This window comes from Branchiostoma floridae, chromosome 19 (genome assembly GCF_000003815.2).
Source record: "Branchiostoma floridae strain S238N-H82 chromosome 19, Bfl_VNyyK, whole genome shotgun sequence".
In the NCBI taxonomy this organism is placed as follows: Eukaryota; Metazoa; Chordata; class Leptocardii; order Amphioxiformes; family Branchiostomatidae; genus Branchiostoma; species Branchiostoma floridae.
The window spans coordinates 5,313,156-5,328,993 of record NC_049997.1 but is presented as its reverse complement, the minus strand read 5'-3'; the positions used below and the strand labels follow the sequence as shown (position 1 = coordinate 5,328,993).

Here is a 15,838-nt window from a genome sequence, read left to right as displayed (position 1 = left end):
AGATCTGTCGTCACACGCTCCGATTCCCATCCGATTTCCATTCCCAGACTATCATACTGGCCGACCATAGATTTCCGGTGATTTCCATATTTGAGAGGAACAAAATGTTATTCCCATGATCACAAGCGTTGCATGATTTCGTCGTCATTTTCACGTACATTGCATTTGTTGATAATTTATGGATAGTTCGGGGGCTGGATAATGCCGCGGGTGTTGGCATAATTTATTGGCTGAGGTCCATTGAAGCATTTCAGCTTGTGAGATATCGTAACATCGTATTGAAAGGAAGTTTGCACCACCAATTATAACACCTATTTTGTGCATGTCTCGATAAAAATTAACACCTTACTGCTCGTCGTCCAGCACCATCCAAAGGGCACAGATTTGCAGAAGATCGGTGGAAAATTGCCAACTCCTACTTCCATTTTTCGGCGGGCTACTTCGGTATAATTTTAGTGGAAGATCGGCAAAAAAATATACAAGTTCGATTCCTGCTTTTTTCCCCGTGAAAACAGCGTTTCATTCCGCCGAAAATGTGGCTAGACGTGGCTAGACGTGTTGTTGCCATGGTAGCAGCTCCGGCGGCAGCTTGTGAAGTAGTCAACATCCGTCATAATTCTACAAATCCAATCAACATCCCACCCATCACAGCCAGCAGCGGGGCGGACGAACCCGGTACACCATGTCAATCACGAAGAAGCGCGGAGCTTTACGAACATTGCGCTGCGAAGTCGGTCCCACCAAAATCCCAGCACATGGAAGATAAATGGCGCAAGAATCGGCCGTCGCTTCGTCACATCGTAGACGTAGACGGTGAGAATATGGTGTTTACCGTCTGTTTACAGTTTGTGCCAGGGGAAACCTCCTTTGTTGATGCAAGGAGGTCTTGATGGTTGTAGAACTACGGAGATCACCAGTGTGACGATTTAATGAGGCCTCCTATACACACGGCGGCCGAGTAAAGAAAGATAATTTATGAACTGCCGTGTCAGGTTCATAATGAATTGCAGTTTCCCGTTTAATGTTGATTTTAAATCGTATAAGGGCCTGGTGTTCGATCGGCATTGCAAAATAAAACATTGAATAAAAGTGATTATTACCGACGTTTTCTTGTCATACTTGTTAATTCACCAGTACACACACATCTAAGGCTTTTACAAAACGGAAATTGGGCGGGATGCGTTCTCCACCTACCGCCCGGGCGGCCTGCATATAAAAAGAAGCTTGCAAATAAACTTCTTCATTAATGAGGTTACCCTTATAAAAAGAAGCCGATGTCTGCCAAACCCTGAACTTTCGCCAATACGGCGTGTCTGGAAAATGTTTATGAAAAGAACAGGCGTATATACAGCGTGTTCGACACATAATTATGCATCCACCGGTCCCATCCATAGTTTATGTTTGAACATTGGGACTTTAGCCTAAACTTGCTAAAGAGCCACAACTGTGGTAAGACACAGTAGATAACGCGCAGCCCCGCCTTCTTTTGCGCCACGCGAATTGCACGCTTTGCCGATCTCTGATCTTCACACATCTCCGTATGTCGCGCGGAAGGTGGAGGCGTGGTGAAGGAAAAGGCACAAGTCGGAAGCCTGTTTTAGTAGTTGAATCTGCAATTTTAAGTTTACGAAACTGCATTTTCATGTCATGAAATTAAGACTTTTTGGGACGGAGTGGGTGATTTTTTTTTTCAGTTCCAACAAGGAGCTCCTTGGTTCCAACAAGTAAATTTCCGTCCAGGGACGGAGAAACGAGTCCTGGAGACAGCCCTGTAACTCTATTATGATTTATAAATAAAAAAAATTATAAATCAAATTGACTTAAGTTTTTTCTTCTTCTAAAAATTGCCTGCTACTGAGTTCATGTTTACTTAGCTTTCTGTGTTGGTAACGTTCAAAGGGAACTTCCAGTGTTGGTGTTAGTGTAATAAGGAACTCTTCTCGGAATAGAACAAACGTTAACAAAATTTGAACAGGAAAGTCACATATAAATCAGTTTTATCCTAAGTTTTGGTGGTAATGGCTTGCTATTCATTGCCCTGTGTGTCCGCTCCAACTTCAGACTTAGCCGTTGGGCTGTCACGTCCCTGCGAACATGGGTATAAAAAAACATCTGTGAAGTAAATAACAAGTGTGACAGTCTATCGATTCCTCGCGTCTTGAGGAAAATTCTGAGGGAGATGGCGGAAGTGACTCTCCAAGCAGAGGTTCAGCTCGGACTGTTTTTGTACGTGTTTATATGTGTTTTTGTCGGGCTTTCATTTTGCATCGATTCCTTCATGTCCAATACGTCAAAAGATGGCTGGAGTGTACGTACTTTTAAACACCGACACCGACAATACCTGTCTTGCCGGTGTAAAAGGAGCAACTGACATCTGATCTCAAGTGCATGATTTGCATCTCAATTTGCGGTAAACTGGGGGAGTTGGGGGTCGTGAATAGTCTTAAACAGGTTGCGGGTTTACTTTTATCTTTTATCCTAGATAATCCATATGTTAAGATGAAACTATCCTGGAATGACAGTATGATTTTTTGTGTGTGTAAAAAATACAGCAAAAGACAGATCAAGATCTAGATGTTTGATGGAACAACCGTGGTGTATTAGTTAACATATCTATGAACATGTCTTAATTACAAGATGCTGTACAAAAAATACAATTCAAGATGCTATCAAATTAAGATGCAAAATAAAACAGGCAAAATAATTCAGTCAAGTAAGATATTTACATAGCGTTTACAGGGTATATGAATATTTACCAAAACTATGTACATTTGTATTTACATATCTATGAACATGTTTATTTACACGTTGCTGTACAAAATACAATATAAGATGGTATTAAATACAATATGCAAAATAAAACAGGTAAAGTATTTACGAGATATCTACAATATGTTCATAGGGTGTATATTCCTTCTAAACCCTTTATAAGATTTAAAAAAAACTCATGGCCGTGTCCTACGGGCCTTCACCTGCCCGCCAACAGCGTCGGTAGAAGTTTCTCACTGTGACCGCCGATACCGACAGGAATCCGTCCACTATCGCCAACGGGGGGTTTTCTGCAACAGCGTTTGGTTGGCGTCTTAGCCGGGATTTCACAAGTCCGAATACGAGTTCGATAGGGTTGAAGTCATAGCTGTACGGGGGCAACTTCACCACTGTTATCCCGAGGGGTGCAAAAAGTCCTTGCAAGTCCGCTTCATTGTGGATTGAGGCATTATCCATAATCAAATAACTACCTCTTCTCATAAATGGCGCCATGTAATTCCTGAATCCGTTGTCGCAAATCTCCCTATTAAAGTTCCCGTGGATGGGTAAAACGTTTACCATCCCGTCCCAACCTATGGTTGCCAAGGCCGACCAATGTTGACCTGGGTTACGGAACCCAACCTGTGCTAAAACGTGGCCTGCTGGCGCTCGGCCCCTATCTCTCCTATCGACATGAAAGTCAAATCCAGTTTCGTCCGTAAAATAAACATGTTCTGGGTTGACATGACGGCGCCAAGCGACGAAAGCCTGTCGCCTCTGGATGTTTTCCACTGTAAATCTCTCCAGTGGTACCCTGGCTGCGACTTTCAGTGTGAGGCGATCTTCTGCTAGCCACCTACAGATTGTGGACTCGCTGGGTGTGTCCTGCGGTGGTAGGGTAAGGTCGTCTTGTAGGAGCTGTCGTAGCTCCCTGATGTACAGAGTGGGATTCACGGTGACAAGTGTCTCCAGGTAAATCCTGACATGTTCTGGGGCATGCTGTCCACCATCTCCATGGCCTTGGCGATGTTCAAGCTCCCCTGTCTGAACAAAACGCGTGACGACAGACCTCACCCATGTTTCGGAACAGAAGTTTTCTTCAGCAGTGCGCGCGATGCACCCATTGTTGCGGAGATAACAGCGCAGAACTGTCAGTCTTTTTTCGTTGCCGTAAGCAGTACCACTTCGGTACACACCATTGTTCTGGTTCAACCTGTACATTTTGACTCCGGTTGGACAACAGGTTGGAGAACTACAGGAGGATTGTGCAGCAGACGAAGGCAGTGCGAATACGTCGTCCTGGTGTGAAATGTGGATCTAGAACAGAACCAACCTCTCACATATACGGACACGCACTATTACACAACGGTCCGGCGGGAGTACAGGATCCCGAAATAGCGTGAAACCATGCATTGTCCACTGCCCAGTCGGGAGTGCATGTATCATGACAAACAAGGTCTTAACGACCACTTGCGAAGTCTGTGAGGTCCTGTTTTCTCATGAGATACGCGTGTGCGTGTCACTGTGGTGAAACAAAGGATGGTCTTTATATAAAGGTCTTTGTATTACGTCCTTGCTGAAACCTAGCTTTCTATGACACGGATAGGTTTTTTTATTGTTTCCTATGTAGACTATTTTTTTACATGAATCTGAATGTGTGAACTAGCCTGGATACCATACCCCAACCCTCAAATATCTTTCGTGTTGGGCACTGCACGATAGATACTTGAGATCGGGATGGGGTTTGGTAACCAGGCTATGTGTGAACAGGTCAATGGATTTGTGCTCTGTTTCGGTAAGACGTTTTTTTTGTGCCTTAAAAGTAGGGTATGTCCGTCCCTCAAGGAAGAGAAAAAACAGGACAAATCTTACGTTACCCAAAACGGGCAAAAATACAGGTGCGATCCGGTCATCCGTTAGCCACACACACTCCTACTAGTCCTAGGCCGACTTCACTCCTTTGGCCACCTTAGAATTTAGTATGCTACAGCAGGGTCTGCCGAGAGGTCGGAGAGTTCTTTTGCCGCGTTCTTTGTCCGGGAATACGACGGGAAAGGGAAATATGCCTGGAAAGGAAAAATGCAGGGAGATGAATACATTTTTGTATATAGAATCTACCGGGGGAGTGTACCGGCCCTAGGTACACTCCCCCGGTATATGTTCCTCTCCCAGACAAAAATCGCGAATCGACGCCTCAACCCCCCCCCCCCCCCCAAAAAAAAACAACACTTTCGCCAAGGCCCTAGAGACGCCGGTGAAGGAGGCTACCCTCCCCCAAACAAATTGCACCAACGCCTGCAAAAATTCCTCGAGAGAGGCTCATTGGGAAGGCGGAGCTCGGATCCCAGCCTTGTTATGACTTATATATTTTTTCCCTAGTGATATAATAAGTTTATTGCCAATTCTTGCCCGTGGGCTAATTGCGGATAACATGAATAACATGAGAGATTCAAACAATGTGAAAACAATATCACAGGTGCCTACTCTAGTCTAAAACTAGTAAAAGCTCACTCTTGCTAAATATACAGTAACTACTCGCTACTCAAGCAAATTTTGGATGGGAAGATTCTAGCTGACGTTATTCTTAGCCTGTACCAGGCTCCCAGGTCGCTGGAAGTACAGTAGAAATTGGCCAAATAGACAGAAAACATACTCTCCAAATAGAGGTTAGGCTCCTGCTGTTTTTTAACGTTTTTTTAAGTCGTTTTTATCGGGCTTTCTATTTTGTCATTTTTCTTGAAGTACGCCAGCCAGTTAGGTTTTGACATAGCAAGATAAAATACAAAATAGAAAGCCTGATAAAAACGACTAAAAAAACTTAAAAAATAGCCGAAGCCTAACCTCTGCATGGAGAGTACAGAAAACACACCAGAGGATTTGGTTGGCCGAGGAGTACAGTTTGCGCACTGGGGAGCCTGGTAGAGGCTAGTTATCTACTTCCCGTGTTTCTTGATACCAACGTGCGAAGGATTGATTACAACCAGATTTTTTATGGTAGGTCTTGTTGGGACTGATCAAGGGGGTGATTGTCTTTTGTCACACGGGAAAGACAGTCTGGTGTCCAAAGGGAGGAAGGCTGCGTGAATTGAAAACAATAGGGCAAGGATAAGAATACGTCTACATTGCGGAAAGAACGATATCCCACAGAGGCACCGTCACTGTCAGTATACGTGCTAGCGTCCCTATGTGCAAAATGGCGGCAGCCTTAGAGCGGGCTATTGAACTTTACATTCAATTTCAAGTGACAGGTGCGTCTTGTCCTGTCTTTGGAAGCGTGAAGATCTTGACAACGGATGACGATGGGGGCATCTTGCTAGTTCAAGGTTCCAGGAGAAACACAGCACGTTGTTCGAATGTGACATCTCGCGTGTTGGCATTGTGTAAAGAGCTAGGCAGTGACATGAGCTGTCACGTAGCATCATACCAATGTCCTTCTCGGCCGGGACACTGCCTCGGCGTGACGGTTTTTGCAACGCCTGAAAACGCACCAAAACTCCGTCTGGCAATACACAACGAGTTGCGTGGCAATGAATTCGCTTGGCCGGAAAGACCGTCCCTGGATTTCAGTCGTGCCGAGGTAAAGAAGTTAATCTGTATTTGATATTTGTTATCAAAATACCGCTTCATTGGAATGGTAGACATTACGAGTCTGGCTTTTTTATTGACACTAGCTTTGTTTCAATGGCTGTTTGGACCGTGTGAACTTAAAAATGGGGTTACAGACGACTGTAAATGTTCAAGTAAAATAATAAACATTTCCTGAAATCAGATAGATTAGATTTCTGTTCTACATTTCTATTCCCCATGAGAGAATTCAGATGATGAATCATACATATTCAGCGACTAGCTTCCTTCACTGGCATCTCTAGGGTATGGTATGGCCGGTACAAGCCGACCGGTATATATTCCTCTCCCTGCACTTTTTCTTTCCCGGCATATTTTACTTTCCCATCCCATCCCGATTCGACTACTCTCCAAGCAGAGGTTAGGCTTCGGCTGTTTTTTAACGTTTTTTTAGTCGTTTTTATTGGGCTTTCTATTTTGTATTGTATCTTGGTGTGTAAGGTTTTGACACAGCAAGGCACAATACAAAATAGAAAGCCCGATAAAAACGACTGAAAAAACAAACAGCCGGAGCCTAACCTCTGTTTGGAGTGCAGAATCGACGTCCACACACACACACACACACAAACTTTCGCCGAGGCCATAGAGACGCCGGTGAAGGAGGCTGTCCAGCAGCGAACGTGTCATTGTACTTGTGTGACTGATTAACTTCGTCGTTCAACCCACAGGTGCCGGAAACTGAGTCGGAGACCTGCGACGAGTGCGGCTTTCGAATATTCGGTACTGAGCAAGACCTGGATGACGATCACCGATCACTCAGAGGGAGCCTTAATAGGGAGTGCTTTAGTTGTGGTGATAGAAATGCACTGTATAACATTAGATGACTGACAAAAAAAACTCTACTCCATTTCAATAACATAGCAAACGTGCAATAGATCTATAACCTGGCAGTAAGAAGAGAGGTGCGATGTGCTTCCATCGGGCACGGGTGGTTTATTGCTCTGGCACTGCTTATCACCAGCGGACCCCACACCGCACGCCAAAGCACGAAAACAGTTTTTCCTACTCTCCAAGCAGAGGTTGGTGGGGAAAATCGTGACCTTTTACTATCATCAAGGTGGGAAGGCTGGTCGAAAATATAATTGATGAAAGGAAAAGGTCACGATTTTCCCACCAACCTCTGCTTGGAGGGTACGTTTTTCCTTCAATAGCAAAAAAACACTCGAAAAATAGAAGAAAAAAATAGAAAGTGAACGTAGGCAGAACTTTGTGGGTGGCCATACGCATTTGTTCGCATTAGTTTTTTTTTTTTCTTTTTTACTTCTCTCTATTTTTTTTTATATTGAAGAAAAACTGTTTTCGTGTTGGTGTGCGAGGAGCGATCTCAATGTGGGGTCTGGTGATAAGCAGTGCCAGGGCAATAAACCACCAGTGCCCGATGGTACCACATCGCACCTATGTGAGAGATTTCTTGCTGCCAGGTTTTGTAATAAAGCGCGACCATAACGTTTCGTCCTCATTCTCCCGAGTACCCGAGCCATGAGTGGACCTGAGAAGAGGGAGTACACGTGCAAACGTTGCAGGGTTCATGGAGTCATCGTGGCCGTAAAAGGACACAAGCGGCAGTGCCCCTGGAAGCACTGCCAGTGTCCTGGCTGTCAACAAGTCACATTGTACCGTCAGGAACATGCCAGTGAGATCAACGCGAGGAGAGGGGGATCCGACATATCTGCGGCCGACGTGATCAACATCGCAAACGTTGGCCGCAGCAGTGGCGCTACCAAGGCAACCAGCACCTCGGCCAAGCGCAGGGAGAAACAGGTGGTGCGGGGAATACGGAACCAGAAGTTCTACGAGGACCTAAACACAAAGATGGCCAACTACGCAAGTCACGCACCAGGGCAGCCTCCGCTGGCGCACATCCGGAAGGCCATTGTAGAAAATTGGGCTGAAACATCTGGTAAGAAGAGATCCCGCAGTACGTACACGTATGCAGATACGTGTATGTACAAGGGCTACAACCCCCGACGGGAGGAAGCAGTAGCAGGCCCATCGTCCGAGTCTGCTCCCTTTCAGGAGTCAGACTCAGAGTCAGAGAGCCGACAGATGCCTCCACCCTCTAGCTCTGACCAAGCGGAGTTGGACTTGGACAGCGACGTCAGCATCCTAGCAGACATGTTTCCTGGGGCCAGAGAGAACCTGGGCCTGGCAGTTCTCAGGGACATAAGGAATGCGACTCCCAACATGGAGCAGGCAGTGGACCAGCTGATCGCGATCCTGGATGTCCCTACCGGATCCTCGCCGCCCGGCGCCACGGCCACACGAACGACCCCACCCAGGCTGGCAAAGCTCGCCGTCATGTTCCCAAAGGTGAGCATTCAAAATTTTCAAGTGAAGTCAAGTTAAATCTTTTGTGGGACCATATCCTGTAAATGAAGATCATCTATTATTCCGTCTCTTAATCCATAAAAAAAATTCCTTTCATCCAGGTCACGATTTCCCATCAAGTCAAGTTCTGTAAACATAGATTGTATCTTCGTTCTTAAATGTGGTCGGCTTCCGTACACTTCAATTGTACCCTTCACGGGGAAATTATGGCCTGACGTCTTGTGCAAATATATAACGTCAACAAAATTATCGTACAAATTGGTGCATGACCAAAACTTACCCTTCGTAGTAGGTGCTAGAGGTAGATCCTCTCGACCAGGTAGGAAGATCTCTTCCAGTCAATCTTTCAGAAGATTTTGAATGATTTATTTTATCTGTTGTCACTGCCGATACTCGAAATATATAGCGGATCAATTGTAGACAAGTGTTTATTTCAAAGTGACTCCATATGTTGTTGTATGATGTGTAAGGTGTAGAGTCTCCACGTCCAAACACACAGTAGGCTTGTGTCTTGTGTAGGACGTCAGTTTCTTTGTTTGTCAGGTTTTCTTTGTCCGCCAGCTAAACGGCGATGGTCGAGTGTCGTCCTCTAATCTGATTAGTGCCAAGTGTCAAAGTAGTCTTTGGGTTTTATCGCGTTGTAGGTGGACAATAATGGGACTGGTCCACACTTTACACAAATTCGAGACTGGGTTTTCAATCATCCTTACAACATTGATAACAGAAAAATCAGCTAAGTTTTGTGACTCGATAATCAAACTGCTTTGCAAGAGGTTTCGCTCAGGCTTACTTTCAGTTGTTTGTGTCGGGCTTTCATTTTTTTCATTTTCTATAGACGCGTAAAAAATAACTTCAGTTTATTTTGATTCGCGATGTCCAATACATCGTGGTCAGGTTTTGCACCGGGGAGGTTTGTATGCCATGGCATGAAAGTAGACTCTATGTGCCGGCATAAATTACTTTCATCCAGGTCACGATTTTACCATCAACATCTGTTTTTTAGCGCCAGCGCACACATTAGAAATCGCAAATTAACGCTTTTGAAACGACGTTGGTTCGGCAGTTGGATGGAAAGGGTATGTTTCAATGTCTGTTGACTCAGGCCCGTTGGAAGAGGGTGTTAATTTTTGAAATATTTATCCCCAAGGATTGTGTTGACACATTTTTCTTTCCGTGTTTACTTAGGTCGACTCTGATGTACTAAAGGCAGTCGTCAACAGAGCGAAGGACACGCCCACAGCCATCGGGAAAGTTCTGGCGCTGTACTCCCCGCCCGACGCGTCCCAGCAAATCGGGCCTACACCAAGGGCAGAGCCACCCCGCGCCAAGCGCCGACGGGCCCTCTACTTCTCTAACCACCTCTCCCCAGGCCCTGACGCAGGACCCGTCGCCGGCGGCTCGGTGCAGTACACCCCTCGTAACCACCCGCCACAGAAGTTCAAGTCACCTGACGAAGGACCCGTCGCCAGCAGCTCGGTGCAGTGCACGCCTCGTAACCTCCAGCCACAGAAGTTCAAGTCCCCTGGCGCAGGACCCGTCGCTGGCAGCTCGGTGCTTTACACGCCTGGTAACTGCACTCCGCAGAAGCAGTCGTACCAACTTCTGAACTTCAACAAAGGCGTGGACGTTGCGGAACAGGGAGCAGCACAGGCTGAGCACGAGTCTGGAGGAGGGCGGTACACCATTCAGGGAGCGGACAGGAGAACACCAGTAAAGAAAAGGGTCGTAGGCTGCAAGATTTGCTGGGCGCCTGTCGACAGAAGCCACAAGTACTGTCCGGCATGTGGCAACATGTTGTCTAACACAGACGAGCGGTTTTAAGGAATATGTGCCTTCGTAAAGTTCGTTTGTGCTGTTCTTATCAATATACTACAATACGTCTATGTGGATGTACCTTTGATTCAAACACATAAGTCTTCGATGGTAAACATTACAGAGTAGAGTAGAGTAGAGTAGAGTAGAGTAGAGTAGAGTAGAGTTCTTAGGTTAGGTAGGAGGCGAAGTTTTCCTTGAACGTGCACCAAGGTTGCACAATAGAGAGATGTTGACCTAGCTTTCGATTATTGCCCGCTTTGTGCAAGCTACACTTTCCTGCTACCTTCAGATATATCTTTACATTGTCGACAAATAAAAGTACTGTTTTGTTATTCCTTATTCAACGGTAGCATAAGATAGTAGACTCTATCAAAAGCTGACAGGAGAGAAGCCGGCCTTAGAGCGTGTTTCGCTAACGGGGCGGGGCAATGGTACTTATCAACCACTCCAGTAGCGAACCAGTGCAACCACACGCTTTTGATAAAGTCGACTAATGTGACGAGTTGTGTAGCGTAGGTGTCACGGCGTTTTGTTGTAAATATTTTGTTAATACATCGTTGAATAAACCTTTATTTCAGTCTGAAAATAATAAATGGTTTGTTATCAATTGAGTGTTGTCATTAGTGCAGCAAGTTTCTATCATAGTACGTCGTACTTATAAGTAGCGATTAACAGTACACACGTATTTGAGACTTGGCACCGAAGGTGTGTGGAGGGGGGCGATAAAGTTAAACAATTTCGCATGTCGATGGCTTCGCGAACTTAAATGAACTTACATTATCTTATGTTACCGTAGGATCTGCTTGGAGATTATATTGTTTGTACAGGTCCGTTGATTAAATGCCAACCATTTGTGGCGGTGTGCAGGAGTAAAACTCAAAAGATGATTAGTCATGAGTATAATTACTATAGATCTAACGTTATATGTCTTGATATAAACTTATTTGTTTCCGCAAAAGGTCTGGTCGGGCTTCAGCTGTGACTGAGGAACACTTAGTCACAGACTGTCACGCATGGCGTCGTTCAAAAGAGTCGCCAAAAAACGATAATACCTGCATTTGTTTTGACGATACCAGGGGTGCCTAAGCATTTGCACGATCCCTATGAAATTCGTACGAATATTATGTGATACACACGAATCACTATGCGAAAACGCACGAATATTATGAAATTCGCACGAATCACTATGCGAAATCGTACGAATTTATGAAATTCGCACGAATCACTATGTGACACACACGAGCCTTATGTGATTTGCACGATCCTTATGCAAAAACGGCGGCCGGGAGGAGGCATGATTTTGAGCGTTTCTACCCGAGATATTTATATTTCAAGGCATGGAATGGACATTTACCGTCGCAAAGATGTATTTGATAGCCTGTGAGCTACTGTTTAGCTTCATTTCGGCGTGTTACATCGTATTTTCAGTCGCCGAAGCGGCGAAGCCGCCATCTTGCCTCCTCCCGGCCGCCGTTTTTGCATAAGGATCGTGCAAATCACATAAGGCTCGTGTGTGTCACATAGTGATTCGTGCGAATTTCATAAAATTCGTACGATTTCGCATAGTGATTCGTGCGAATTTCATAATATTCGTGCGTTTTCGCATAGTGATTCGTGTGTATCACATAATATTCGTACGAATTTCATAGGGTTCGTGCAAATGCTTAGGCACCCCTGGATACTATCGTTAACAATCCAAGTTCATGCACAGAGCTCTCGTCTATTCAGCACATGAAGACGTTGCACTTAAGTTTTGACAGCATTTTTTACCGGTGGAAGTAGCTTTACCAACTGACTTGTGCCATCTAAACACAAAACCACGCCATCATCCCCTTTGTTTACGTGAATTGATAAACTCAGCTCTTGTTCTAACGTTAATACAGTTGAGTGTCACGCCCTTGAAAGCTGCATACCGGTTGATTATAGTCCTCGGACCTTATGTGTGTCTTCCTTTAACTGGAATCGAAGAACATTGATTGTAGATACAGCATAGATGGAACATACAGTCAGAAAGCACAGTAATACACACCCGCGAGCCCCTCTGTGTACACTCTGGTGATATAGAATGACAAAGCTCCGCCCCTAAAAATTCGCGCGAAATCTGGGCCCAAGTTTCCCAAGAAGAAATGCGATAGACAGGCCGCGCCCACAGCGAAAGAGATCTGACGCTCACCGCTGTCAACAACTCCGACACCACGGCAACCGTCACCGTGCCCGGTTCTATCGTGTGGCCGTCATATATAAGCCATGGATGTTTTAATTAGCCGGGCGAAGCTACGACATCAAGACAAAATGGCTGGAAATGTGTCAAATCTGGCAGCGTACAGGACAGAGTGGCAGATACTGCCCGCCTCTCCGAGTGGCACCGACTAAAATCATGTATTTATGACGTAGAATGCGAAACAAGAAAAGAAATATTACTGCTGGCACACGGCAAGCCGGGCTTTACTACTATAAAAGCTGCGCCAAGGCGCGTGCGACACGCCGTGAGACCAAGGAAATTTTGACGGTCGGGAAGTTGCGAAAATCTCCGCGCTGTCAATGTTATTTTTTTCGTGTTGAATCTGATCTGTCATTTAAGCTACTGAAGTTCATATTTTTTGGTAGGAACAGGGAAGAATTTGTTCCCGTGCGTTGAGGCAAAGCGGTGCGAAACACTAAACCAAGGAGTGGACGTACGGCCTTGTAAACAACACTGCCTCCATGGCAACGTAACCGTGCTCGGTTTTGTCGCGTGGCCGCATGTATCATTATTATCAACCGTGTCACAGCCTAACCGCGCCCGGTCTAATATAAAGTTACCAATTGAAACACGAAAATCAGGACAAAATGGCTTAAAATGTGTCAAATCTGGCAGATACTGCCCGCCTCCGCGACGTAGATTGTGAATATTGCTGCTCGCCGGGCTTTGATTGGTATGAAACCTGTCAGCGTAGCTGCCAAATCGCATGCGACACGCAATGAGATCAAGAGGTTAATGATTTAGATCGGGGCGCTGTAAAAATTTAGAACCCCGCTCTGTTGATTTTGGTGTTGAATCTGTCATTTAGGTAATGAACAGAAGTTCATATTTTTAGGTAGGCAGGCTAGGTCCGATGAGGGCCGGATGTAAAGCGGTGCGGAATACTGGACGATCGTCACACCCCGGCGACGCTCCGTCAAAACAAAGCAGCTGGTGGTCACGCACCGCCACCGAAAATAGACACAGACACAAAGACGGGTTTCACACTTTCGTTTACGGGGGCAATTGTGAAAATCTTTTGTTACAACATGTTCGAACATTAAAACATTTCTATCAATGATTTAAAACTGTTCTAAATAAAGAGATATTTGTGCAGTTACTTTCGAAACGTTTCCAACATAATTAAATACGTTCAAACATGTTCTTACTTTCATCTTTAATTGTTTGAACAGTTTCGAACTGTTTTTACTGAAACATTCTTTTACCTAAAATAGTTCGAACTTGCTACAAATATTATTGTAAAACACACGCGGTGACTTGGAATTGACTCTACCCGGCCGCATGCCTAAAATGATGTCGATCCGTCAATCCTTTCTGCAGTTGTCCTCTTTGGAATGTCTTGACAAAAATGCCCATGCAGTTCAAAAAATAAATGTTAGGGGACTGAAACCTGATTTACATTGAAAAAAACTGCTATAATAGATTATTCTAATTAATTATGCAAATGTACCGCTATTTCGCATAATTAGTATTTCATTTTGTAGAACATTCTTTAGTTTTTGACAAAAATGCCCCTGCTATCCCAAAACTTACGTCACTTATTCCTGAGCACACGAACTATCCAATATTGCAAATTCATGACCATAGCTTGTTCAGAGCCCGAGATAGTAAAACCGGAAGTTGCGCTGCAGTACCAAGGGAAGTCGCTAGGGGGCCAAAATCTAATCATTTCCAGCATTTACCACACCCCACCAACACACCAAGTAGGAAACCAATCCACCCAGCCGTTCTTGACTTATTTTGTACACAGATAGACAGACAAACGCTACTGAAAACATAACCTCCATGACATTTAATGGAAGTAAATATAATCTCCATGACATTTCATGGAGGTAAATATCAGTCATCAGACTATACAGTGACGGAGCCCACTGCTAGAATACGGAGATTTACAGCACGGTAGATACAGGTAAATGTACGAAATAAAATTAAGATTGTTTATCACATAAATATCTAACCGATCTTGTCGATATTAGAATAAGACTACTTTTGCTTCCTTTAAACTACTAAACAGTATTACCATTGGTCACATGTGACGTCTTTGCGGTAAATATATTTTTCAAACGAAGCAGTGTGCCAGAAATGAATGTTTTAATCACTATTTTATCCTTTAGCGTCTTTTTGTAGTTTTCGAAATCAAGATGGCGTCGATGGATTAAAGGATTGCTTTGGAAAGCAATTTTTCTCACGTTGCTGTCGCGTTATTATCATCCCGAGAGGTAACGAAGTAGTCATATTTTTGAACGTTTGTCTTAATATTTTGATGTCGTAGAAATTTTAAGCAGTCAATAACAAAATAAACCGCCGACAAGGATCTAAGAGAGCTTTTTGCATAGCAATGAATTTTGTATGGCATCTGCACGATTCTCTCAGGAATGCAATCAGTTTGTGATCACACGACAATTGTACGACGGATGTGACCAGATCCAGCAAGACAAGGACAAGACAACAGACGCAGCAAGACAACAGACGCAGGATTACAAAGTTTTACCTGCTCTGGAGATGTACAAAGCGTTGGGTATACTCGCAGCGGCGTTCGCGATTGACTGCCAATCAGTCTGTGGCTGCTGCATGGGTGTGGTGCCTGGGGGAAAATTACCAAATTAATAACATAATTCATACAGTAATATAAACAGTATAAAGCGAGACAAGAAGGACGTTTGAGATAATTTTTTTTGATTTTCAGAGAAAAGGAACAAGGAACATACAAACACGTGCATGGCACGCAAATCAAAAACAGAAAGACACATGAGAAACTATAGAACTGATAAGTAAAACAAAGTTACCGTAATCACAAATGAAGTTTTAGAATTTGCACCCCAATTACCGTTTGCAGTATAAAGACATACATATCAAGTTAAATATGACTTGGTCTGTTTTCCCCATTTAAAATGTTTTTTTTTTAGTTTTGTCTAGATAGCAATGATATTTTCTAATAAAAAAAAATTAAATATACAAAATAAATAATTCTAAGCTAAGACGCCAACTACAGTGTTTAAAAATGAAATGTTTACATAGCAAAATGACCAGATTGGACAAAGCTGGACATCGATCACTTATATCAACAAATAAAACATTGAC

At 44.2% G+C, this 15,838-nt stretch overlaps 1 protein-coding gene across 1 annotated transcript; it reads left to right on the top strand.

The window, feature by feature from the left end:
* The first annotated feature begins 7,779 nt into the window (after positions 1 to 7,779).
* Positions 7,780 to 10,543, top strand: LOC118406290 (doublesex- and mab-3-related transcription factor A2-like). Its single transcript, XM_035806219.1, has 2 exons — positions 7,780 to 8,682; positions 9,886 to 10,543. The coding sequence occupies exons 1-2, from the start codon at positions 7,852 to 7,854 to the stop codon at positions 10,519 to 10,521; spliced, it is 1,467 nt and encodes a 488-aa protein (XP_035662112.1). The 5' UTR covers positions 7,780 to 7,851; the 3' UTR covers positions 10,522 to 10,543.
* The last annotated feature ends 5,295 nt before the right edge of the window (positions 10,544 to 15,838 follow it).